This window comes from Nilaparvata lugens, chromosome 8, assembly GCF_014356525.2.
Source record: "Nilaparvata lugens isolate BPH chromosome 8, ASM1435652v1, whole genome shotgun sequence".
NCBI lineage: Eukaryota > Metazoa > Arthropoda > Insecta > Hemiptera > Delphacidae > Nilaparvata > Nilaparvata lugens.
In genome coordinates, this window is record NC_052511.1 from 36,905,910 (window position 1) to 36,933,384 (window position 27,475).

Here is a 27,475-nt window from a genome sequence, read left to right on the forward strand (position 1 = left end):
AAGACGGAGTAGAGAACTATAGTTCTGCTATAGTGAGGTCCACGTTATGACGGCAGTGTTTGATTAGCTATGGTATTGCTATCCTTGTCTATCATTCAACAAAGCGGATCGCGCTATCTCTTTCTCGCTTTGCTCTGTTAATTTCCAGAGCTATAATATTAATAATTAATTGAAAAATATTTCATCTTAATTATGAAAATTCATTGAAAAATATAATTTCTACCTTAAAATATAATTGATTACAAGTATTTTTAACAAGAATGAACAGTTGATATTACATCAATAAACCTGTATCAGTTATCGTCTATAGAAGGCATTGACAAGACAGAGGATCGGCAACGTTTTTCTCCTATCTTTCTCCACAGCCATTATAACGTGGACCTCATCAGCCTTTAGTTATTTTGTGCTGGAGTAATGGACTATTCTTCTTGAATCGAAGTCTATACTGTAGCCTACCACTTTATGTCTGTCATTATTTTGTGACGGGCTTCTACTTTGGATAACTCAAATTAGTAGCAACTAGAGTTACCTCAAGAAAAAAAACACAAATTTTATTATTACTGTAAGAGGAACGAGATATAACAACAATATAGATAATAAATTCAACATTTTAGTTCATAACTGTTGAAACAATTCCGTTTTAACTATAGTGACTTCCACATTATAATGGCAGCATTATAATGGCAGTATTTGATTAACAATGGTTTTGCTATCCTTGTCTATCATTCGACAAAGCAGATAGCTCTATCCTGGTCTAGTTCCGCAACGTTGCCAAATTGTTTATTAACACCGTGAAAATATAATTAGTTTCTTAGAATATTAACAGAATAATATTCAATATTGATTATGGAAATGCATTATTCAATCGTTGAAAAACATTTTTTGACGAGTAAAATATCATTCCAAACAAGAATAAACAGTTATTAATTATTGCATCAGATTTAACAGTATCACCTATCTTCTATAATAGAAGCCAGTGGCAGGGCAGAGAATCGGCAACGCTGTTCTCCTACTTTCCTCCACTGCCATAATAACGTGGAACTGAATATAGAATAGAACTTTATAACATAATTCAAATGATACAAGAAGAGAAAATGAAAGTTCATTTACAAAAACATACTCATTCAATAGACATGTTTTTTTTGTGACCTGAATATAGTACAATGAGTTTCCAAAATCTTGTAGAAAATATGGATGGTTCTATGAACTGATGAATGGAAGTATGAATGAAACTATATTCTTACCAATTTGAAAAGATTCCTGGCATTCAGCCGCTTTAATGTTGACGATTTCGAACTGCGGCATTCTGAGGCCTTTTCCCATTATCACCGGATTCAGTGACTTCCATTCAAGTCTCAGTTCCTCTGTCGTTTTCGAAACTGCAACGAAAAATCTCAGAAGTCAATTCATCATTTCAATGATGGTATAATATTGCCCGTAATAATTACAGTATCTTGTGAAACACTGTCAATAATTTCCATTCAACTACAGAGTTTGAAGAGAAATCAAATTGAGCGAAAACTTTAGTTACAGTAAAAACTAAACTAGGTAATGTTAGTTATATTAGAAAAAATTATAATTATAGTTAAAATAGTTAATTATAGTTAAAATAGTTAAATAGTTAATAGTTAAAATAGTTAATAGTTGATAGTTAATAGTTAATAGTTAAATAGTTATAGTTATTTGTAGTTAATATAGTTAATTATAGTTAAATTTATTTAAAATTTATCAGTTTTCAATCCTTCTTGCATCATTTCCATTTAAGCTGTGTGCAAATGTTGTAATTGTGAGAATGAATTGAATAAATAAATTAATTATTGCTACTTACAACTTGACACTTCCATGGTACAAATTTGACTGTCTAAAGGAAACTTTGAGAGATCCATCATGCATGAGAACGTCAGTTTTAGCCTGCAACACAAAGAAACAACACGATTATAAGTTATCATAAGTAATTTTTATAGTTATTATAAGGTTATTTTTGAGCGATTAAGTTATTTTTTCAATAAACTTTAGTTTTAAATGATTAAAGCCTCGTATTAGGCAATCAAAGTTATGGTGCAAACCGAAGTGAAAGCAGCTTTGCAGCTCCTCATGGCTATATGAGTGAGCCTTCACTTTTTTGGGTGTTTTTTGTCTCATTTATTTCTTAAAAACTAGAAGTTGATTATCAAGTTTAGAGCGTCTTCAATTTGTTGCGTATCCTTCTTTCGTTTGTTGAGTTGATTATTATTTATTGATTGCAAAATAATATTATGTTTTTAAAAATTTAATTGAAATACGATATTTTGAATGGTTGATTTTTAATGGTTTTAGCAACATGAATTGAAATGATAGTACAGTAAGATCTACAGTGTGTGTACATCACATTAGATTAGTTACTTTCTACATTATAGAGTATCTAAGAAGTTTACTTCTTATATTCTGGAGGGGGGGGGGCAGAATATTGATACATTATTGATACAATACAATACAATATTGATCCATATTGATACATTCAACTATTTTATAAGAAGGTAGAAAATTGGATACAACGAGTGATATTAGTCTCATATTCTTACACCCGGTTGCACAAAAGGATGTAAACTTTTAATTCCGATTAAATGCCACGAGAGCCAAACAGAGAAGACTTCTTCCAAGAGACCCCTTCTCTTATCGGTTCTTGTGGTAATCAATCTAAGTATTTTTTTCAATAAATTTTCAAGTTTTCAATTCTATTATTCTTATTGATACATTCAACTATTTAATAAGAAGGTAGAAAAATTGAATACAACGAGTGATATTAGTCTCATACTCTTACACCCGGTTGCACAAAAGTCTGTTAACTTTTAATTACGATTAAATGCCACGAAAGCCGAACAGAGAAGACTTCTAAGAAACCCCTTCTCTGATTGGTACACTTGTAGGAATCAATCATGATTAAAATTCAACAAGCCTTTGTGCAACCGCTTGACACAAACCTACGATTATGTGAACAACCTCATCCTCAACAGAACATTGTTTCAAAGGAATAGGCCTACACAAATATCAAATTTGATATCTTACAATAATTAAATAATTATACTCCATTTAAAAAAACTTTCGAATTCGTTTAACACGAATAAGATGTGGAATACAATGTGCGTATTCCAATTTGCAGGTTACATCAACCAGAGATTGGATTGTTTAATTTTTAGGTACGGTATTCTCTCTCCCCATATAAATAGTGAATATGTCATGTAACCAGATATGAAGTAAGTATAGTTTTCGTTACTCTATGACTACATAAATGTATAATTTATGTATAACATACATGTATATAACTAATCTAATCTAGTCCCTCTTAACTCCACCACTATTCTCTCTGTCTTCTCTTATCATCAACTGCTCCTCTCCCTCTTTCATAGGACAGTCATGTTCAACAAGTCCTTTCTTGTGACGGCTTGTGGATTGTGGAACACATTGCCTGTTGAGCTGAGGCGAATTGAGGAAAACCTCGTCGGTTTGGCGCGGCTGTTTTCAGGTGGATCAGGGGTGGTGTGGGTGGCTGGACCTAGCACATGGTTCATTGGTCAGTTTTTCTTTCTTTTTCCTTTTTCTCAATACAATTCAATATTTATTTTTTCTCTTTCTTCTTCTTCTTCTTCTTCTTCTTCTTCTTCTTCTTCTTTTCTACTTCTACTTCTTCTTTTGTTACATTGTATTATTTTTCAGTTTTTATTCTTTAATTTCTATTCATATCTCAATTATAATTTAGGTTTCGTTATTTCTTTTCTCCATTGATTATTATTTTTGTATTTTAATAATATTCATTCACCTTGGTTGTAATATTGTATATATATTTTTTTCTGAATTTGATTTGTTTAATCTAGTAACTATTTAGCGTTGTATTGGAGGGTTGAGTATAAGAGAGGGCCGGCTGCGCCCTAACTCCGCCCTCCTAGGTAAAAATAAAGGCAGCTATTCTATTCTATTCTTTTCCTCCCCACTCTCCTAATCTTAACCTAGACGAAAGGCGTACATGATAAATTACAACGAAATCCCAATAAACCCCAACTCATTTTGCAAAACACAAAGCCAATTAATTGCATTGTTTTAAAGCGTTCATCGACTTTCAATTAGACTGCATTTAGCCTAATCGGCTGGAAATTATTATTATTATTATTCGATAACACCCGTTATTAGCTGTGCGAAAATACACTATAATCTCCCAGAATTGGTTAAATGGGAAGCCATTGATGTTATTAAAACCAAATTCTGACAGTTTAAAGTGAAACTCAGTACAACACTTGTTCCAAATATTCATTAGTAGCTTAAACCGAGTGCACTGACAGCTCTATCATCAATCATCCCTTAAATTGCTGACACCACTGAATAATAAATCCGCGCCTCGTGCTCAAAATTTGGCGCGGATTTCAAATTTGTTCACGGAAAGAATAATATCAGCGGTGAACCGCTGGTGAATTCACTGAAACCGCCAACATAATAAATTTGGTTCATGAGGATTTCAACTGTTGTCTGCTTAAAAGATTATAGTGAACTCTGTGGTTGTTAGTGGGAGTCAATTTGATCTGGCAGCATTTCTCATAAAACAGCATCAACGCTACCCATTTGACCAATGCTGACAGATTGCAATGAATTTCACTGCAGGGGTATTACATTAGAAGGGTAGGTTATGGATAGGCTATCAATATATTGATAAGAGGATTATTTGAGTGTTTGGCGGGAAACTCTTATAACAAAAAGCTTCGATAATGATGAATGATTATGGATATTATTGTTCCAGATTAATTTTATTCGATATGAATTGTTTTGCTAGATTAATTTGACCATGAATGATCATTGTGAAATAGATTAATTGGTTCATCAACTGACAGAGTTTATCAACTATTTTACCAAATTGTTTTTTTTTCACAAAAATCGAATAATTGAAAACTATTGAAACCATCAATATATTCCGTATGATGTATGATCAAATATAATCAATTCTTTATTGATTGATAGAATGAGTACATCATATAAATGACTAGCCGTCAGGCTCGCTTCGTCGCCGTATCCGTCTAGCCAGGGGGCTCCGCCCCCTGGACCCCCGACTGGATCATCCAAAAATGAAATCAGCGGGCTCGCTTCGCTCGCCTGCATTTTTCATTTGAGCATGCTTCATTCCATCAGAAAGTCAGAGTACTGAGAAAACGCAGAAAAGCTGAGAAAAACACTAATTTTGGGTGTATCTTTGGCGTTATTTCAAATTCCTTCTAACACAACATTATATCACCCCAGCTGAGCTTCTGTAGTGAATTTGAACATTTTCTGTTCATTTGTTCTCGATAAAGCTGAGAAAGCGCAAATAAACGCTGGAAAAACGCAGATTTTGGGCGTATCTTTGGCGTTATTCCAAATTTCTTCTAACACAAGATTATTACACACTAGCTTAGCTTCTGTACTGAATTTGAACAATTTCTGTTCATTTGTTCTCGATAAATCTGAGAAAAAAGAAAAAAAAACGCTGGGAAACCGCTAATTTTGGGCGTATCTTTGACGTTATTGCAAATTCCTCCTAACACAACATTATTACACCCTAGCTGAGCTCCTGTACTAAATTTGAACATTTTCTGTTCATTTGTTCTCGATAAAGCTGAGAAAACGCTAAAAAACGCTGGAAAACGCAGATTTTGGGCGTATCTTTGAATTTTTCTTCAAATCCGTTCTTAGTGCGCCTCTGAAGGGCCAACTGAACATACCTACCAAATTTGAACGTTTTTGGTCCGGTAAATTTTTAGTTCTGCGAGTGAGTGAGTGAGAGTCAGTCAGTCAGTGAGTGAGTGCAATTTCGCTCTTATATATTATATAGATAGGGAGAGAAAAAATAAGGTAACCTTGTGCTATTCCTCTCCCAAATTTAGATAAGGTTACATATAGTCCGAAATAGGTTAAGTCTTGTAGTTCACTTCACACAAAATTTCCAGTCCTTAATCATTTTAACAACGTAGATTTATAAATTTAGATGCTTCAAAACCAAACATAGAAAACATATTCCACACTATTATTTAAATGATGATAATTAATAATTCAATTATTCTTTTAAGCTTCAATACTTCAATAACATTGAAAGAGTTGATCGTTGATGTGATAAATTAGTTGTTTAATTAGTAGTTATGACTTTATCTACAACCATGTATATACGACATCACGTATGTTATCTACGACATCAAAATCAATCCTATAACAGTGGTCTTTTCAAAACTATACTATTATGTGAAATGCGCAACGACTAGAGCATTATAAAACTGTTTCCGATTCTGGTGGCATCAACATTGAAAGCAGGCTTCAGTTTGTCAAGTTTTCACTAAATCAAGTATTCAGCTCGACTCTACATCTAACTCGTGCGTTAAAGACCCTTATTATAAAACTGTTGTATAAACTACTATCATTTGTTAAATATTAGCTACTATTCGAAGTCATTATCATTATCTATCCTGATTACTATTATGAGTTTATGACACTTGAAAATGTCACTTATAAGTAAATATCGTATTGCCAATTTCAAGATGTTCTTATTTTCATAGAAGCAAATCACAAATCATGAATAAATAATTAGACTGTAATGTGAATAAATCAATTATTCTATATTACGACCATGTTGTAACGTAAGCATTATAATAAATCAAGTTTCCACCATCAATCCCATACAGCCAGTCACACACACATCGATTTTTGGACGTCCAATTTTTGCCGTCCTTATGAATTCTACTAGATTGATCGGAACTTGACATACATCATCTGTTTGACATCATCTGTTCAATCTAATTCATAGTATTCATAAGGATGGCAAAAATCGGACGTCCAAAAAACGATGTGTGTTATTGGCTTAACGCAAGCCAGTAACAACAAGCCAGTAAAAGGGGTCTTTTCGCAAAATTTACAGTTCATCAAGTTTTCATTTAGTCGAGTTTTTGAGTACGTAAAATTTTCAGTTTGTTGGGTTTTCAATTTTTCAATGTTCAATTCGGATAGTTTTCAATACTTAAAATTCTAGTAAGTCGAGTTATTCGTCAAGTTTTTCAGTTTTCCATGTTTTCAATAAGTCAAGTTTTTGATTCGTCAAGTTTTGAGTCTGTCAAGCATTTATTTTGTTAAATTTCTACTCGTCAATTTTTTTATTAATCAAGTTATCAGTTTTTCAAGTTTTCAGTTCATAATTTCATTCTCGCAGAGTAGCATTTCACCTAATTTATTCCAATTTTTCTACAATATTGAATCGTTGATTGATTTCTCACCTAAGAGCAATGTAATAGTATTTTTGTCATACCTACTCAATTGCAGCTGTTTTCCATGCATTGAATCAACGCCGGTAAACACTGTTTGCAGAACAAGAAAACATGTGATTTTCATTAGAGCATACTATACTGTAAAGAGATCATATGTTTTCTTTACAGTCGAGTATGTTTCCTAGTCCTATGTTAATTATAATAACTCAAATGATTTAAGAACTCATCTAAGAAGTTTCAAGTTATAAGAACTCATCTGAAATCTTATAATATAGGCCTTTATTATTCTATTTGAGCTCGATGGGTCTGTCTGTTATGAACTAGGCGCTACGGACTAGGTCATATTTATAAAATGCAGTAACTCGAGCATAAGCAGGTAATGGTTTCTGTTTCTCAGCAATATTATTCTTTCTCAGATAAATATGACAAAAAAAATTGTACGTAACTTGTACGGTAACGTATCTACCGCATTCATAAGATAATTCTGCCCTCAACTACGTTTCGGGCAGTAACAATCATACTTATGCGGTAAATTATTGTTACCGGACTTGTGACGTAAAGTACTATTTTTTCTCTTTAGGGCTACTACTAGTAGCCGAAACATGTCGTGACAAAAAAATTTAAAAAGGGTACTCAGATTTATATTTCTATTCATAGCGATGTAATACTTTGCTCGAGTGGTCGATAGAATTATAGTGTACTATAGTGAGGTCCACGTTATAATGACAGTGGATGAAGATAGAATAATAGCGATGCCGATTATCTGCATTAATTAATCATATTTCTACACTGTCAAAAACATAATTGGCACCGTTGTGAACCTAGAAAAGGATATAACACCGGCTTTGTCGAATGTTAGACAAGGATAGCAAACCCAAAGTTGATCAAATACTGTCATTATAACGTGGACCTCACTATAGCAGTGTACTATTATATTGATGCAAAGGTTCTATTCGGTCTAAAAAGTTCTCGTGAGATGTCAAAGATACTTGGTCGCTTCACTCGCTCGTGTTTCAACTTACATTTAACTCCTGCTTTAAAGACTCATAAAGCCGTTGCCTAAACTACTATGAATTTATCATATTGTAAGTACCTGAGCATGTATAAAATCTCTCCATCAGGATTGATTCGTATGAGCACGTTTGGAACAGTGACGAACTGAAACTCGGCATGTTTGGCATTGGGAAAGTAGACCTCTGGTTTCCAGATGGCCTTCACTAGGTTGGGGTCATTCAGGTCGAGGACTTCTGTTATGTCAGCATGTTTCAGTCGCTCGTCCTGCCACTTCTGTCTCAGGTAAAGGTCTACCTCATAGTCCTGGAAAGAGAGAGAAAAATAGATTAACTGAAATGAACGTACATTGAACATGGTAGAGTAGGCGACTTTGAGACAAGTTGTTGAAATTTTATTGAATTGATCACTGAAATATTTCTGAAAAATAGAAATATTTGTATTATGCCAATATTTCTACAAAATACTTCACATTAGCCCAGAGAAAAAACAGTGTTTATTTGAATTGTGACAGATTTTGTACAGTTTTGTTTCTCAAGTTAATATTTCCAACAGTTTTGGCATTATGTTTGGCTTTGAATTTGTGTTTGAAGATTTCGAAATTGTTGTTTTTTGATTTTGTTAACAAAAATATTATTAGTGAAGACGTTTTTGGCATGTTCCCGTTGCATAATCTCATAATTTATTGTCATTTATGATATCAACAAATAAATACTTGACAAATTCATTAAAGATTTGACCAGATAAAACTTATATATTCATTGTTTTTTCTATTATTTGATGTAGAGGCTATTTTCACTATCTAGGAAATATCATTGATATTTCATTGATACGACTAAGATTCAAGTCGACGGTTTTGCATTTCTCTTCATGTTTATATGTTTATATTTTTGTTTATATTTATGTTTATATGTTCCGCATTTACAGCGAAACGCAGCAATAGATTTTCATGAAATTCGACAGGTATGTTCCTTTTTGAATTTCGCCGTTGACGTATTCATACGGTTTTTTGAAATTTTGAATTTTAAAGATAATACAAAAGGAAAAGGAGTCTCCTTCCAACGCCAATATTATCGTAAAAATCAGACTTTAGAATTATCCATCATAAATCAGCTGTCTAGTGGACTATAATACTACCCGTTCAAAAACATCGAACATCTTGAAGATGTATCTTTCCATCAACGTTAGTAGACAGTTGACTATAATACTACCCGTTTAAAAACATCGAACATCTTGAAAATGTATCTTTTCATCAACGTTGTAGACAGTTGCAGCCAGACCTGATAACAGCGCTCACACTCACATTCCGGGACGACACGTCACGGAAAGATAGGACAGAAAGCTCTATGTTTATTCAGGATTTTTCTAGACATTTTAAATTGATAAATTTATCTACTTATTTTTGAGAAAACATAACAACAGGTCAATGTAACTAACTGAGCGCGAGGTCTACAGCTCACAGAACTACTAGTTATCTAGATTCCATATCATTCAGATTGTAGATTATTCAGATCACTTGGATCATCGCTATCTATAATGTATCTTTCCTGTACCTACAATTATTCCATCTTTCTACTCATAATATTTTTAATACATATCACTATATAATTATTTATTGATTGATACAATAAGTACATAATCAAAATGATAGGGAGAGAAAAATACGGTAACCTTGTGCTATTCCTGTCCCAAATTTAGATAAGGTTACACATAGTCCGACTATATGTTACGACTATAAAGAGAAGAAAATTGCAATATTTAGGCCATGTAATGAGTGGTGAAAAGTATGAGCTGTTGAGACTTATATTGCAGGGAAGGATCATGGGAAGGAGGAGTGTGGGAAGAAGAAGGATATCCTGGATGCGTAATGTAAGAGAATGGTATGGCTGCAGCTCAAGGGTGCAATCAATAAAGTGAAAATTTCCGTGATGATTTCCAATCTCCGATAGGAGAAACAGCAAGAAGAAGAAGAAGAAGAGAAGAGGAAGAAGAAGAAGAAGAAGGAAGAAGAAGAAGAAGAAGAAGAAGAAAAGGAAGAAGAAGAAGAAGAAGACATATAGTCCGAAATAGGTCAAGTCTTGTGGTTGTACACTTCAAAAAATGTTCAGTCCTTAATTATTTTTACAAAGTAGATTTTTAAATCTATAGATGCTTCAAACCAGACATAGTAATACATCATACATCATCATAGTCATACATAGTAATACATAGTAATATTTCACATTATTATCACTAAAATAGAAAATATTCACATATTAAATAAATAATTTTGCAGGACCAAAAAACTACATATTACAATATATCCCAATTTCACCATTCATCCTAAAATTTCAAATAGCTTTAACCTGAATTTATTCAACCCTCAAAAATCTGCATTCTCTGCTCTCTACATAGTCCATTATCTCCAATTCTTTCTAATTTTTTCGAATCCAGAATAATTTTATCCAATATCTTCTCCAATCTAGTTCAAATAAAATCAAGTAATGCGACATCTCGTAGAATTCTACGATACTCTCTCTCACTTCCTCTATGTCGCAGCACACTCGAGTTGTCTTTGTGAATGAAGGCATGAAGGGCAGAAAGAAGTAAAGAAGAAAATGAGGAAGAAAATAAAGAAGAAGCAGTTGAAGAGGATGAAGGTTTCTGACGAGAATTCGACAAAGACTGGATGGGAGAACCTCTCAACACTCTCTCATTCTTCCCTCTTCATTCAAAATCTTCCATCTTCATTATTCCTGTACTAGCACTCTTTCACTCTATTATTATTCCACAAGCTCTCCATTCTACAATCACTTTCATGACGTATTATTCTGTCTCCTATGTAACCATGTGCGCATAAATGACTGCGGCAAGCATAATGTTTGAGGGATTTGAATACAGACTTGAAGATGTCTGCATCACTTGGAATATGTCGTGTGAATGTATGCAGCTCCAAGCCGCAGGGTACCCTGAAGCTCCACTAGATCTTGTCTCTGCTAATGAAAACTTGCGGTAAAAACAAACTCTTTTAAAGCTTGTGGTGCATTCTCATGTTGAGTATGCTTGGAGTGTTGGTGTTCTAGTGCACGCTTGAGAGTAAAATAGGGATATAAAAAATATATCATACATTTAAATATAATAGGTTTATTCAAATTCATCTTTGTGCTTATTGAGAGAAGTTGTGTGTATTTTAGGTCAAAATTTATAAAATAACTTGATTAATTCAATATGAAGTGATAATTAAGTGTTATATTCAATATAGTTTGGTGTTTCAATTTCTGTAAATTCAAAATGTTTAGCTTTATATATTTTTGTACGAAAATTGAACTTGAACGTTTTACAGTAGAAACATAACCTATTTTTTGGACATTTTATTAATTTATCAAAATTGGGAATGGAATAGATTTGGGCCAAGCCTGTTGTTCCTTCCTAATCATATTTATATGATTGTGATTCTGTCCATTGATAAATGAAATGAAATATATTTTACGAATATCCTTAAGATATATCCTAAAGATATATATAACAAAAGTTCCAAATAAATTATGCAAATCATCCGAATTGGATTTTCGTTTTGAATGGGATTTTCGTTAAATAATAATTATATATTAATTAGCATTTGAATAAATGCATTTTCTATTTGATTCCATCTGTAAAATAGGGATGATAGAAGTGAAATCGCAATTCTCCAGATTATCAAGATGTATAGAAAGTGGTTTATTATCTAGATGCTTAACTAGAAGCTTGAAAGTAAAATATAGGGATGATTCATGTGAAATCGCAATTCTCAAGTTAAAGAAATTGTATAGAAAGTGGTTTATCAACTAGATGCTATGTAAATTCGATATTTTATGACTGTGGTTCCTAATCTTTCATGCTTGACGACCCATTTTTGACTTTGATTCATTTTCGCGACCCAAAATGCTATATTATTCTTAGGCTATCAGAATACAATTGAACTTTTTCAAAACTCAAAGTAGAGCTGAGAAATATATAGGTTTATTGATATAATATAATAGGTTTATTCAAATTCATCTTTGAGCTGGTTCAAGGTAGATTGCCACATATGTATGTGCTTATCAATTGTACTTATTCAGTACATTGGCCATATTGAGTTCTATTAGTACTATTTATACACGCTCGACCGGACTCGGTGGAAGGAAATAGTCACATTGGAATTTATGGAAATGATATCTTCACTTCAACAGATACGTACATGATACTTATATATGGGACTCCAGATGTAAGGTTCAAAGGTCCTCTGAGTCCAAAACATGATTTTTTTTTTTGTGTGTGTGTGTGTGTGTGTGTGTGTGTGTGTGTGTGTGTGTGTGTGTGTATGTGTGTGTATGTGTCTGTGAACACGATAACTCCATTCCTAATTAACCGATTAACTTGAAATTTGAAACTCAAGGTCCTTAGACCATGAGGATCCGACAATAAGAAATTCAATAAAATTCAATTCAAAATGGCGGATGATGGCTAAAAAACCATGTTTTTCACAGTTTTCTCAAAAACGGCTCTAACGATTTTCTACCCAAAATTCATACCCTAGGTAGATATTTATAAGCCCTATCAACTGACATGGGTCTCATTTTTGGGAAAATTGCTGGAGCTCCGTAATATTCTTGTGAAGAATAAATTTTGTTAAATTTCTATCACGATTTTCTAAAAAATGACTTGACCGATTTTTCCAAATTCATACTCTGTATAGTTATTTATCAGCTCTACAAGCAGGCATGAGTCTCCTCCCTGGGAAACTAACAGGGGGTCCACTCAATCCTTGAGAAAATTGACTTTGTAACCTCCTTCTCGTGCGTGAGGTAGGTAGGTAGAGCAGTTTATTCAAAATAACATAGTCGATATTTTATTTGTAGAAAGCTGTTTTTTACAACTTTCAAAAAATCATCAAATTCCACAATTCAAACAAAGGAAATGTACTCTGAAAACCATAACAATAGTATAATCGTAGTTTTAGATATTTAGCCGTCAATCGGCATTATGTTATTCCCCTATATTATTCTCGTTTAAGAATGAGGCTTATAGATAGATCAATGAGCAAGGAAAGTTGTGTGAGTGTACCATACCAGATTTATATTGATGTTGTTAGGTTGTAAGATTTTTATACATATTAGAACGAAGTTTCGAAGATGAAGTTCAAGGGTGACAGGAACGTATGACATGATTAGATAAATTCACATACAGTGATAGGAAAACCTTTTGAAATTGTTCTATGCCAATTAGATTGTTCTTCCCCTCTGAAATTGTTTTTTTGCTCTGTGTTAAGCTAGAAGAGATCTTATCAATGAATGTGTAAAAAAGACTTTAGAGTTTTATCAGTGAAACTAGCCGTCAGGCTCGCTTCGCTTGCCATAACCGTCTAGCTAGGGGGCTCCGCCCCCTGGACCCCCGACTGGATCGTGTCCAAGATTGAGATCAGCAGGCTCGCTCGCTCGCCTGCATTTTTCATTTGAGCATTCTTATCATATGTTAGGACGATCCAGTCGGGGGTCCGACTAAACGTCTGGCTAAATGGATATGGCGAGCGAAGCGAGCCTGACGGCTAGTAATATAATATTCCCAGGAATAGCTCCGATTGAAGTAGCAGTACCCAATCAATTTTTCCGCGATAAGTGCATTTCAATCTTCAACTTGGTGCCAACCTAACAAAATTATTAATTTAGTTACCAGTTAACAACTGTTTCGAAGAGGTACTCTCTCTAGATTATAGTTCTATATTAACATATGGTATGGCCTTTTTTCAATTATAATTGAGAGAATAAGAAGAATATACATGCTAAAAGACGAACTTTTAACCCTTAAAAACCACCCTTAGAGTTGAATTATTGCCAAAAGTATTCTTAGTGCGCCTCTAAAGGGTCAACTGAACATACCTACCAAATTTAAACGTTTTTGGTCCAGTAAATTTTTAGTTCTGCGAGTGAGTCAGTCAGTCAGTGAGTGAGTGCCATTTCGCTTTTATATATATAGATGAACCCAAATTAAGCTCAACCATCTTGATCAATGGAGTGATGATATTCCATCAGAAGATATAAGCCTAGAGAAAAGATAACATAAGATGCCACGGTATAAGATTAAACCATAACTTTCATTCATGGAGTGAGATTTAGAAAATTGCCGGATTCTATCACAATAGGGCACTATTCTCAGTATAGATAACAAACCAACCAACATCTGTATCATGAGACACGTTATAACGAGTCACATAGGATGACCTCAAAAATTACAGATTACCTGTTAGGCAACTCATACTACGGGAAAATTCATGAACTGAGGCTTACAACAATAAGTACATCATCGGAAATGATAGGGGGAAAAATACGGTAACCTTGTGCTATTCCTCTCCCAAATTTAGATAACGTTACACATAGTCCGACTATATGTTGCGACTATAAAGAGAAGAAAATTGCAATATTTGGGCCATGTAATGAGTGGTGAAAAGTATGAGGTGTTGAGACTTATATTGCAAGGAAGGATCATGGGAAGGAGGAGTGTGGGAAGAAGAAGGATATCCTGGCTACGTAATGTAAGAGAATGGTATGGCTGCAACTCAAGGGAACTATCCAAGGCTGCAATCAATAAAGTGAAAATTGCCGTGATGATTTCCAACCTCCGATAGGAGAAGGAACCAGAAGAAGAAGAAGAAGAAGAAGAGAAGAAGAAGAAGAGAAGAAGAGAAGAAGAAGAAGAAGAAGAAGAAGAAGAAGAAGAAGAAGAGAAGAAGAAGAAGAAGAAGAAGAGAAGAAGAAGAAGAAGAAGAAGAAGAAGAAGAAGAAGAAGAAGAAGAAGAAGAAGAAGAAGAAGAAGAAGAAGAAGAAGAAGAAGAAGAAGTAGAAGAAGAAGAAGAAGAAGAAGAAGAAGAAGAAGAAGAAGAAGAAGAAGAAGACATATAGTCCGAAATAGGTCAAGTCTTGTGGTTGTACACTTCAAAAAATGTTCAGTCCTTAATTATTTTTACAAAGTAGATTTTTAAATTTTGATGTTTCAAAACCAAACATAGTGGTACATCATACATCATCATAGTCATACATAGTAATATTTCACATTATTATCACTAAAATAGAAAATATTCACATAATTATTAAATAAATAATTTTGCAGGACCAAAAAACTACATATTACAATATATCCCAATTTCACCATTCATCCTAAATTTCAAATAGCTTTAACCTGAATTTATTCAACCCTCAAAAATCTGCATTCTCTGCTCTCTACATAGTCCATTATCTCCAATTCTTCTAATTTTTTCGAATCCAGAATAATTTCATCCGATATCTTCTCCAATCTAGTTCGAATAAAATCAAGTAATGCGACATCTCCTAGCATTCTCGATCTTTTTTCTCACTTCCTCTATGTCGCAGCACACTCGAGTTGTCTTTGTGAATGAAGGCATGAAGGGCAGAAAGAAGTAAAGAAGAAAATGAGGAAGAAAATAAAGAAGAAGCAGTTGAAGAGGATGAAGGTTTCTGACGAGAATTCGACAAAGACTGGATGGGAGAACCTCTCAACACTCTCTCATTCTTCCCTCTTCATTCAGAATCTTCCATCTTCATTATTCCTGTACTAGCACTCTTTCACTCTATTATTATTCCACAAGCTCTCCATTCTACAATCACTTTCATGACGTATTATTCTGTCTCCTATGTAACCATGTGCGCATAAATGACTGCGGCAAGCATAATGTTTGAGGGATTTGAATACAGACTTGAAGATGTCTGCATCACTGGAATATGTCGTGTGAATGTATGCAGCTCCAAGCCGCAGGGTACCCTGAAGCTCCACTAGATCTTGTCTCTGCTAATGAAAACTTGCGGTAAAAACAAACTCTTTTAAAGCTTGTGGTGCATTCTCATGTTGAGTATGCTTGGAGTGTTGGTGTTCTAGTGCACGCTTGAGAGTAAAATAGGGATATAAAAAATATATCATACATTTTAAATATAATAGGTTTATTCAAATTCATCTTTGTGCTTATTGAGAGAAGTTGTGTGTATTTTTAGGTTCAAAATTTTATAAAATAACTTGATTAATTCAATATGAAGTGATAATTAAGTGTTATATTTCAATATAGTTTGGTGTTTCAATTTCTGTAAATTCAAAATGTTTAGCTTATATATATTTTTGTACGAAAATTGAACTTGAACGTTTTACAGTAGAAACATAACCTATTTTTTGGACATTTTATTAATTTATCAAAATTGGGAATGGAATAGATTTGGGCCAAGCCTGTTGTTCCTTCCTAATCATATTTATATGATTTGTGATTCTGTCCATTGATAAATGAAATGAAATATATTTTACGAATATCCTTAAGATATATCCCTAAAGATATATATAACAAAAGTTCCAAATAAATTATGCAAATCATCCCGAATTGGATTTTCGTTTTGGATGGGATTTTCGTTAAATAATAATTATATATTAATTAGCATTTGAATAAATGCATTTTCTATTTAATTCCATCTGTAAAATAGGGATGATAGAAGTGAAATCGCAATTCTCCAGATTATCAAGATGTATAGAAAGTGGTTTATTATTTAGATGCTTAGCTAGACGCTTGAAAGTAAAATATAGGGATGATTCATGTGAAATCGCAATTCTCAAGTTAACGAAATTGTATAGAAAGTGGTTTATCAAGTAGATGCTATGTAAATTCGATATTTTATGACTGTGGTTCCTAATCTTTCATGCTTGACGACCCATTTTTGACTTTGATTCATTTTCGCGACCCAAAAATGCTATATTATTCTTAGGCTATTAGAATAAAATTGAACTTTTTCGAAACTCGAAGTAGTGCTGAGAAATATATAGGTTTATTGAATATAATATAATAGGTTTATTCAAATTCATCTTTGAGCTGGTTCAAGGTAGATTGCCACATATGTATGTGCTTATCAATTGTACTTATTCAGTACATTGGCCATATTGAGTTCTATTAGTACTATTTATACACGCTCGACCGGACTCGGTGGAAGGAAATAGTCACATTGGAATTTATGGAAATGAATCTTCACTTCAACAGATACGTACATGATACTTATATATGGGACTCCAGATGTAAGGTTCAAAGGTCCTCTGAGTCCAAAACATGATTTTTTTTTTTGTGTGTGGTGTGTGTGTGTGTGTGTGTGTGTGTGTGTGTGTGTATGTGTGTGTATGTGTCTGTGAACACGATAACTCCATTCCTAATTAACCGATTAACTTGAAATTTGAAACTCAAGGTCCTTAGACCATGAGGATCCGACAATAAGAAATTCAATAAAATTCAATTCAAAATGGCGGATGATGGCTAAAAAACCATGTTTTTCACAGTTTTCTCAAAACGGCTCTAACGATTTTCTACCCAAAATTCATACCCTAGGTAGATATTTATAAGCCCTATCAACTGACATGGGTCTCATTTTTGGGAAAATTGCTGGAGCTCCGTAATATTCTTGTGAAGAATAAATTTTGTTAAATTTCTATCACGATTTTCTAAAAAATGACTTGACCGATTTTTCCAAATTCATACTCTGTATAGTTATTTATCAGCTCTACAAGCAGGCATGAGTCTCCTCCCTGGGAAACTAACAGGGGGTCCACTCAATCCTTGAGAAAATTGACTTTGTAACCTCCTTCTCGTGCGTGAGGTAGGTAGGTAGAGCAGTTTATTCAAAATAACACATAGTCGATATTTTATTTGTAGAACAGCTGTTTTTACAACTTTCAAAAAATCATCAAATTCCACAATTCAAACAAAGGAAAATGTACTCTGAAAACCATAACAATAGTATAATCGTAGTTTTAGATATTTAGCCGTCAATCGGCATTATGTTATTCCCCTATATTATTCTCGTTTAAGAATGAGGCTTATAGATAGATCAATGAGCAAGGAAAGTTGTGTGAGTGTACCATACCAGATTTATATTGATGTTGTTAGGTTTGTAAGATTTTTATACATATTAGAACGAAGTTTCGAAGATGAAGTTCAAGGGTGACAGGAACGTATGACATGATTAGATAAATTCACATACAGTAATAGGAAAACCTCTTGAAATTGTTCTATGTCAATGAGATTGTTCTTCCCCTCTGAAATTTTTTTTGCTCTGTGTAAAGCTAGAAGAGATCTTATCAATGAATGTGTAGAATAGAGTTTAGAGTTCTAACAGTGAAATGAACACAGAAAATTAAGTTCAACCATCTTGATCGATGGAGTAATGATATTCCATCAGAAGATATAAACATAGAAAAAAGATAGCATAAGATGCCACGGTATAAGATTATACCATAACTTTCATTCATGGAGTGACATTTAGAAAATTGCCGGATTCTATCACAATAGGGCACTAATCTCTGTATAGATAACAAAAAAACCCAACATCTGTATGATGAGACACATTATAACGAGTCACACATGATGACCTCAAAAATTACACAGATTACCTGTTAGTCACCTACCCTATACTACGGGAAAATTCATGAAACTGAGGCTTATTTTCTGAACAAACCTTGAAACACAACACACGTCCATGATGTAAGTATTAATCTCAATTTGACCCCTAACGACCAAAAGTGAGGTTGGCATTATTTTGAAGACAAACTGTGATACGGGTTACGATTACACGCGTTGTTGTGCTAATGATAGCAACATATAAGTAAATAAATACCTGCTGGCGATGCCAAGGGCAATTTATTCATATTCTACCTGGCAATGCTTGCATAATTAAATTAATGGGAAAACCTTATTTAGACAGAAAGTCTGAATGCTCTGAAAATACTACTGTTGAAGATTGATAGAGTGAGTGAGTGAGTGAGTCAGTAAGTAAATGAGTGTTAGAAAGAGTGAGTGAGTGAGTGAGTGAATGAGGGTTAGAATGAGTAAGTGAGTGAATGAGTGAGTAAATGAGTGAGTGAGTAAATGAATGATAGAGTGAGTGAGTGATATGGAGTGAGAAGTGATGGAGAGTGATAGAGTGATATGAAGTGGGAAGTGTTGCATTTGGTCCATTTTCATAATTGAGTCTGGACTTCAACTCTGGTTTTCCAACTTGGAGACAGTTTGTGCTAGAAAATAGACTTGATGCAAATAGTGAGGTAGCTTAGTTTTGATCTAGTTTTGAATTGTGGAACATAAATTGAGATACAAATGGCATTCAAACGTTTTGTTGATACATTGTGTTTCTCAGGTATTGATAAGTGAGGAATTTTTTGTGAAATTTGTATAAATTTTGTTTCAAATTCTGCAATTTTTTTTAATCTCGAAGACTTACATGAACCTTGATGGGGAATTATTTGAAAGACTGATCATGATATCAGTTTTCTTCCTTCTTCTTCTTCTTCCTCTTTTGTTTCACTTACAATAACATAATCGAGATTCCCCTATTTGGAGTATCAATTCGAATGATAAATATTAATGTTATGTTTCATATTCTTCACAGAATTTATTGATATTTTGTATTCACTATTTCAGTTCTTATTCTATTTTTCAAAAAACATCCATACAACGATCAATAGATTTTTATATAACGATGCAATTATCATCTTTCAATACCATTGGAACCCTCCAATTGTTTTACGTCATCACATCTCAATAATTTTATGTGATCCAACGATGCATATTATTTTAATGATTTTCACACTTCTGCTATTTGTCTTTATCTTCTCATTAACAACGGAAATCATGGGTTGTCAGCAGAGAATTTGACGAACTTCAAATCAATTCTAAAATTTCAATTGTGGACTGGAGCAAACACTGTAATTGAGTCACCTCAGGTTGAAATGAAATATTATAGTTCAAATGAATTCAAGGCATAGAAATGATGGTTGTCATAAAAATTGGATTTTCGTTTATGAACTCTATAGAATAAACATCCCCTCAAATTACAAATTTGATTCAATCGTATAAATAACTTTCATAACATATTTCCCCCCACTTTTGAGACAGTGGAAAACACATATCAATACATCATTTATAACATAGTGCAATCCTCAAACCAGAGGAAACTCGTATAATATTCTGTATTGTATTTTGTATTGTATTCTATTTTATTCTGTGCTTAAACTTAATAACGCCATAAACAACCGTTAAAACATGTTCCCAACAATCTAGTTTTCAAACAATGGAAGATAGGAAAAGCAAAATTTAACAAGAATGACGAATTTTTTACAATTTTCTACTGCATGATGCTCACATAAGTATTCTTGTTTTGATGCATGTGATACCCATATGAGCCCGAGGCTTGTGCATGGGTAATGAGACGGATGATGATGAGGGATGAATGAATTTACAGCTTCAGATGAGTTCAGAATTTATTTAATTCCAATTACTTGTAGCACATAGTTTATGAGATGAGACACGATCTGAAATGCATGTGTTCAGCGGGATTCGAACCCACGACTGTGTCGGTATCAGTCTAACAGAGGTGATCGATAAAGGGACAACCTTCTACCTATTTCTATAGGCCACAGGTATATATTAGAGGTGATGAGTTGAAGCACGCCTTAACTACTATATTTTCATTCAAATGTTGAATAAATTACTTGAAGTAGTCCCAAGCACAAACTCATAAAAGAGACACATTCACAAACAAACAATTTGTTTGTCACTCCATTGTCATTCTGTGTTCAACTCAATTGAATGTCCTCAAAAAGGCTACACTAATTAAAATATAGATAACAAGTAATACTCCTGATAATTATATGCGACACTAAACTTCAATTTCAACTTCCTCATAATCAAGTAATAATGATTGTAATTGCTACATCTAAAAATGTTCAAGTAATCATGTATTATTAATACATACCTGTATGTATATATTAATAATACCATATATATTAATTAAATTAAATGTATATTGATTAATCCATATATTAATAAAACCTGTATGATATTTACAAGAAAAACTCAGATTTTATTTCAAGTTGATCATAATCAAGTATGTAATACGGTACTCTGATAATTATGCACAAATTCATAAACAAACAATTTTTTTGTCGCGCTATTGTAAATCTGCGTCTAACTCAATTGAATGTCCTCAAAAAGGCTAAGCTGATTTTAATATGAATGACAAGTAATACACTGATAATTAAAATGCAAAACTCAACTTTTCTATCAACTTTATCATGATCCAGTAATAATATGATAATTACAAGAAAAACTCATCTTTTATTTCAAGTTTATCATAATAAAGTATGTAATACGGTACTCTGATAATTATAATTATGCAAAACTCCACTTTTATTCCAACTTTTTCCTGATGTGTTATGATAATCACGACTGAAACAAAATAAACCACGTAGGCATTCGGGAAAGCCTCACTCATTTAGCCAGCAAAATGTATGTATTTCTCTTGGCTTCGACGAGAGAATAAATTCTGAAAAGCCGGATGCCTTTCATGCCGCTTTTCCTTTCGGGAAAGTGATTTTTTGCTACTCCCAAATTTTTTCTCCCAGAACGAATGAATGTGCATTTGTCATATATGCCGCGGAACAGCGGATATGTGAATGAATATGCAGGCGGTACTGCTTAAAAATCCCTCTTACCCTATTGTAACATCATGCTCCTCCTCCTCCACGTCCTCCTTCTCCACCACACCCTATAAATACTCCTCCTCTTCCTCCTCTTCCTCCTCTTTCACCAACTCCTCCTCCTCCTACTCCTCTCACAGCTCTTCTCCCACCTCCTCTTCAACCTTTCTTTCGATCCTCCTCTTTCACCAACTCATTCTCCTCCTCCTCCACCTCCTCTTCCACATTTCCATCCTCCTCACTTCCTCCTCTTTCACCAACTCATCCTCCTCCTATTCCTTTCACCTAATCCTCCTCCTCCCCCTCCTACTCATCACTTCCTCCTCCTTCAACCTCCACTCACTCCTCTACATCCTCTTCTCCATCCTCCTCACTTCCTCCACCCCCTCTTCTACAACTAATCCTCATCCTCCTCCCCATTCTCCTCCTCCTCCTCACTTGCTCCTCCTCCCCCTCCTCCGCATCACTTCCTCCTCTTTCAACCTCCTCTCACTCCTCTTCTTCCTCCTCTCCATCATCCTCGCTTCCTCCTCCTCCTCTTCCTCCTCCCCTTAATCTATAAGTTATTTATTGAAAAAGACTGCCAGAATTGTGGAAAAAGAGAATCATAGAAGAAGAAAAGAGTGGGAGCAAGAGAGATAGAATTTGTGAAAGGCAATGGAGAAAAGAGTAAGAGAAAGGGAGACAGAGGAATCAAAAAAGGACTAGAAAGATATATTAATTTATTCATGAGGATGGTTTGTAAGAATAAATGATAATTAATAGATAAGTACTTCCAACTATTGATGCACAAATGCAACTATATACATGAAAATGTACCATAAAGATAAAATGTATGAGGAACAGATTGGAAAGAACCCATATAAAGCTAGCAGTCAGCTTTTTCCAGTATGTTCTGACTCAAATCGAAATAATCGCTACCGGTACTAATAAAAATAATGGCTTTTAGAGTATAATTGTTATATTAAACAATAAAATAGGATACTTTTTATTTACTTTTACATATATTTTTCACTTTTCCTATCCAAATTTGGGAAAGGAACAGTTTTGGGCTTTAAACCTGTTGTTCCTCTCCCAATCATTCATAGTTGAGAATTATATTGTAGCTTTCAATGTTTAAATAAATGCTAATTATAATTATTATTTAACGAAAATTCTAGATAAATGCTGTAAATCACCCCGAAGACTTCTGCTACTGCACACATTGACAGCAGGGTTAACAGCTAGATGGGAATTCGATGATAACTACTATCCAAAAATTAGTTGCCAGCCCGGGAATCGAACCCGGTATCTCCCAATTGCTAGTCAGGAATGCTTACCCTTACACCAAACTGACAATCTCTGGATAGCAACGCTCATTTTATACGAAGCCATAGCGGCCAACCAGTTACAGATGGAATTAAATAGAGAATGCATTTATTCAAATGCTAATTAATATATAATAATTATTATTTAACGAAAATCCTAAATAAATGCTGTAAATCACCCCGAAGACGTCTGCTACAGCATTTATTTAGGATTTTCGTTGAATAAAAATTATAATATATTAATTAGCATTTGAATAAATGCATTCTCTATTTAATTCCAACTGTAACTGGTTGGCCGCTATGGCTTCGTATAAAATGAGCGCTGCTATCCAGAGATTGTCAGTTTGGTGTAAGGGTAAGCATTCCTGACTAGCAATTGGGAGATACCGGGTTCGATTCCCGGGCTGGCAACTAATTTTTGGATAGTAGCTCTCATCGAATTTCCATCTAGCTGTTAACCCTGTTGTCAATGTCTGCAGTAGCAGAAGTCTTCGGGGTGATTTACAGCATTTATTTAGGATTTTCGTTAAATAATAGTTATATATTAATTAGCATTTGAATAAATGCATTCTCTATTTAATTTCATCTGTAAATGCTAATTACTCTGTTATTTGTAGACGTAGCGAAGTTAGGACGGTAATGTCCACTCTACCACTGTTTTGTAGAGTGAGAGGACTGTATCTAAATTATTATTGTATTTAATGAAAATACTTGCCAAGCTGGAATTAAAAGAAATATTTACTGTGAGCAAAGCTATGGAAATTCTCAAATTAGTATAGATTATAGACTCACCAGTCGTAATTTTTATATGTGCCAAATTATCAATTATAAGATATTGGAATCGAAATACAGGATGGAATATAGAAATGAGAAGGATAAATACCTTTGGGAAAGGAAATACCTTTCTGATACTCTGATACTGTGGCCTGGCGATGATTACAAGCTGCTTGGCAATATTAATTTCACCGCTCCTTGCTTCTCCCAAATATTCACGACATTCATTAAACACTTCAATCAATTATTGACATATAATGTCCGGCCAGACAAATAACAAATAACAAATAAAGTGAGCCGGTATGGTCTGGCTTTGTACACTCTTGACTCAGTCTGTTTTTTCCCGACTGACAAGAAAGCCTGGGCTGACGACAGTTTTCAACAATCCACCGCCAGGAGGCAGCACCGCACGGAACAGCGCTACATCAACGCGCTCAATTCAAGAATGGCCACAACGTTCCCCCCCACCTGAGAAGATATTTTTCAGCTAGGGCAAAGACAAAAATGACGATTATATAATACAAAAATCCAAACATGCAACCACAACCAAGAACACAAAAAAAAGATTCATGACTACACCCTCCACTATTGAGTGGGTAGTGGGAAAAGTTTAGTGACTGGTCGTTTAAGACACCCATTCTTCAAACGCACCAGAGCCACTCTCACTTGGCCGTCCGTCCCTGGAAAAACTTGTTCCACGATACCTAGTGGCCACTGCAGTGGAGGGAGGTTCGGCTGATCCACAATTACAACAGTGCCTACTTCAAGTGGAGTAGACGATTTCCACCATTTTCCTCGTTCCTGAAGCTCATGAAGATATTCTACTCGCCACCTGCGCCAAAAGGATTGCACTAGTTGATTCACCAGCTGAAAGCGAGTAAGACGATTGACAGGAGAACCAACAACATCTTCCATTGGAAAAGCTTTCAATGGGGTGAGTTTGAGAAAATGTGCTGGTGTTGATGCAAGTGGTTCACTGGGATCTTCACTCATAGAGCACAGTGGTCTCGAGTTCAGTACAGCTTCGACCTGAACTAAAACGGTATTCATCTCTTCGTACGTTAACAATTGAGTACTAATCACACGAAATAGATGTGATTTTGTTGCCTTTATGTTCGCTTCCCAGATGCCACCAAAATGGGGTGCTCCTGGCGGAATAAATTTCCAGTCGATTCTATAATCTGACAAATCACCTATAAGACTGGTTTGGAACGTAGAAGAGTTAACAAATTTTGAAAGCTGGACTAATTGCTTGTGAGCGCCAACAAAATTGGTTCCACAATCTGAGCAGATTACTCTACAAGGCCCACGTCGAGACAGAAAACGTTGAAAAGCAGCCAAGAATGCTGGAGTAGACAAATCAGAGACGAGTTCAATATGTACTGCCTTTGTAGACATGCATACGAACAGACATATATAGGCCTTCAAAATGACGGGATTACGTCATTTAGCCATAGTAACTCGTATTGGTCCAGTGTAGTCAACTCCACAATGCTTGAAAGGTTTCAATTGCGTTACTCTACTAGCCGGTAAATTACCCATTTTAGGGGGTGAAATCTTTGGTTTACACCGAAAACATTTATTACAAAGATAAACACATTTACGAACAACAAGACGACCAGACAGAATCCAAAACTTTTGCCTGATTAAGGATAACAGCAGACGGGGCCCAGCTTGACAATTCTTCACATGAAAAATTATTCACCAATAACGTGACAATATTGTCCTTTTTCGGCAAGATGATTGGATGACAATTATCAAAACCAAGATTAGCTGTTGACAATCGACCGCCGACGCGAATTACTTCATTCTCTAGGAATGGAGACAAACGCTGCATACGAACTGAACAACACTTTCCTGTTTTCAATTGTGACAATTCATTAGTAAAATGGATTTTCTGTACTAGTCTACATAGATACATTTGAGCTACATTCAAATCAGACTCACCCTGTTTAGGTAATACACAAACAAATTTCAAAATCACAATTACTACACATAACAAATGTTGGTAGCTTGAACAGCGTTGAATCAATGGATATATCACATTATCACAAGTCGCATCTGTGTGAAGGGTTGTGAGAACATTAGTTTTAGCTTCCGGTGGATTTTCAACTTCGACAAAGTCCACTTTCACTGGCCAACTATTTTTCTCTTTTTCCAACCAAGTAGGAATTTATGACTCACAAGCTCGGCTGGTGTTAAACCACGTGACAAACAATCTGACAGATTCTCTGAGCCACTAACATGCTTCCACTGTTGCACGTTACAATCTTGAATTTTTGATACACAATTCGAAACAAAAGTGGTCCAGTGTGATGATGGGGCCTGAATCCAATAGAGAGCCACCGTTGAGTCTGATAAGGCTATCACACGAGACACACGACACCTTTCACTAATGATGTTATAGGTAGTATGCAACAACTCCGCCAATAATAGCGCAGCACATAATTCCAGTCGCTGAATGGAAACTGATTTATTTGGAGCGACTTTGGATTTTCCACACAGCAAAGTGATAGTTGGTGGCGATCCATCATCACATTGACTCTTAAGATAAATGACAGCTCCAAGTGCTTGTTCTGATGCGTCACAAAATCCAATTAAACTAATTCTTGTATTCAAATACACTCCAAGATGACGAGGAATAGAGATAGTTGATAATAAATCAAACTCATTTTGACATATTTCCCAGCGTTTCGAGACTGATAGCGGTGGTGTCTGATCCCAACCAACTCCGCATTGCCACAATTGTTTGATCAGACACTTCAATAGTAACGTGAGAGGAGCAAGAAACCTCATTGGATCGTAAATTCGAGCAACTGCTGAGAGTATCTTACGTTTGGTCGCTATCTCTCCAGTATGATTGATAACAAAGTGAAACAAATCGACAACTGGTTGCCACCTCAAACCTAGAATTGATAACGAATTTTCAAAATCAAAATTTTTAGCTACAATTGATGTGTCATTCTCGTGCATATATTCCATCAATTCAGCCAAATTAGATGCCCACTTTGTTGATTCGAAGCCACCTCGCTTGAATAGCTCCTTGGTCTGACTATGAATATTGTTAGCGTCTGATAAAGAAGGTGCTGAAGTGACAAGATCCTCGACAAACATATCACTGGGTATGCATGTGGATGCAGCAGGGAAATTATCACCTTCTTCTTCTACCAAGCGGTGTACTGTACGTAAGGCCAAATACGGCGATGAAGACACTCCAAACACGACACAATTGAACTCATAAATTTCAATTGGATCCTCGATAGAAAATCTCCATAGAATATGCTGGTATCTTCGACATGATTCTTCCATCACGATTTGATGATACATCTGACGTATGTCAGCTATCAACGCCATTTGAAATAATCGAAAATTGAGTAACACAACAAAAATATCCGTTTGCAATTTCGATCCAACATGCAATATTTCATTTAACGATAGCGATGTGGTGGTCTTAGCACTAGCATCAAACACAATACAAATTGGCGTTGTGGAGCTGCTTGCTTTAACAATTGCATGATGTGGGATGTGATAACCACTCTTATCAGACTGATCGGTTATCAATGACATGTGTCCCTGTTTCAAATAGTCGTCCAATATTTCGTGATAGGCAACACACAATGTAGAATCCAACTC

At 34.7% G+C, this 27,475-nt stretch overlaps 1 protein-coding gene across 1 annotated transcript in view; it reads right to left on the reverse strand.

The window, feature by feature from the left end:
• Window positions 1–27,196, reverse strand: part of LOC111064559 (glycine receptor subunit beta-type 4) — a 51,273-nt gene extending 24,077 nt beyond the window's left edge. The window contains exons 1-6 of the mRNA XM_039435138.1: window positions 26,850–27,196; window positions 24,494–24,674; window positions 23,952–24,083; window positions 8,341–8,564; window positions 1,829–1,911; window positions 1,245–1,379 (exon numbers count right to left, since the gene is read on the reverse strand). Coding sequence (XP_039291072.1) covers window positions 1,245–1,379; window positions 1,829–1,911; window positions 8,341–8,564; window positions 23,952–24,083; window positions 24,494–24,674; window positions 26,850–27,196 — 1,102 coding nt within the window. The remainder of the gene's footprint in view (window positions 1–1,244; window positions 1,380–1,828; window positions 1,912–8,340; window positions 8,565–23,951; window positions 24,084–24,493; window positions 24,675–26,849) is intronic.
• Between the last annotated feature and the right edge of the window lie 279 nt (window positions 27,197–27,475).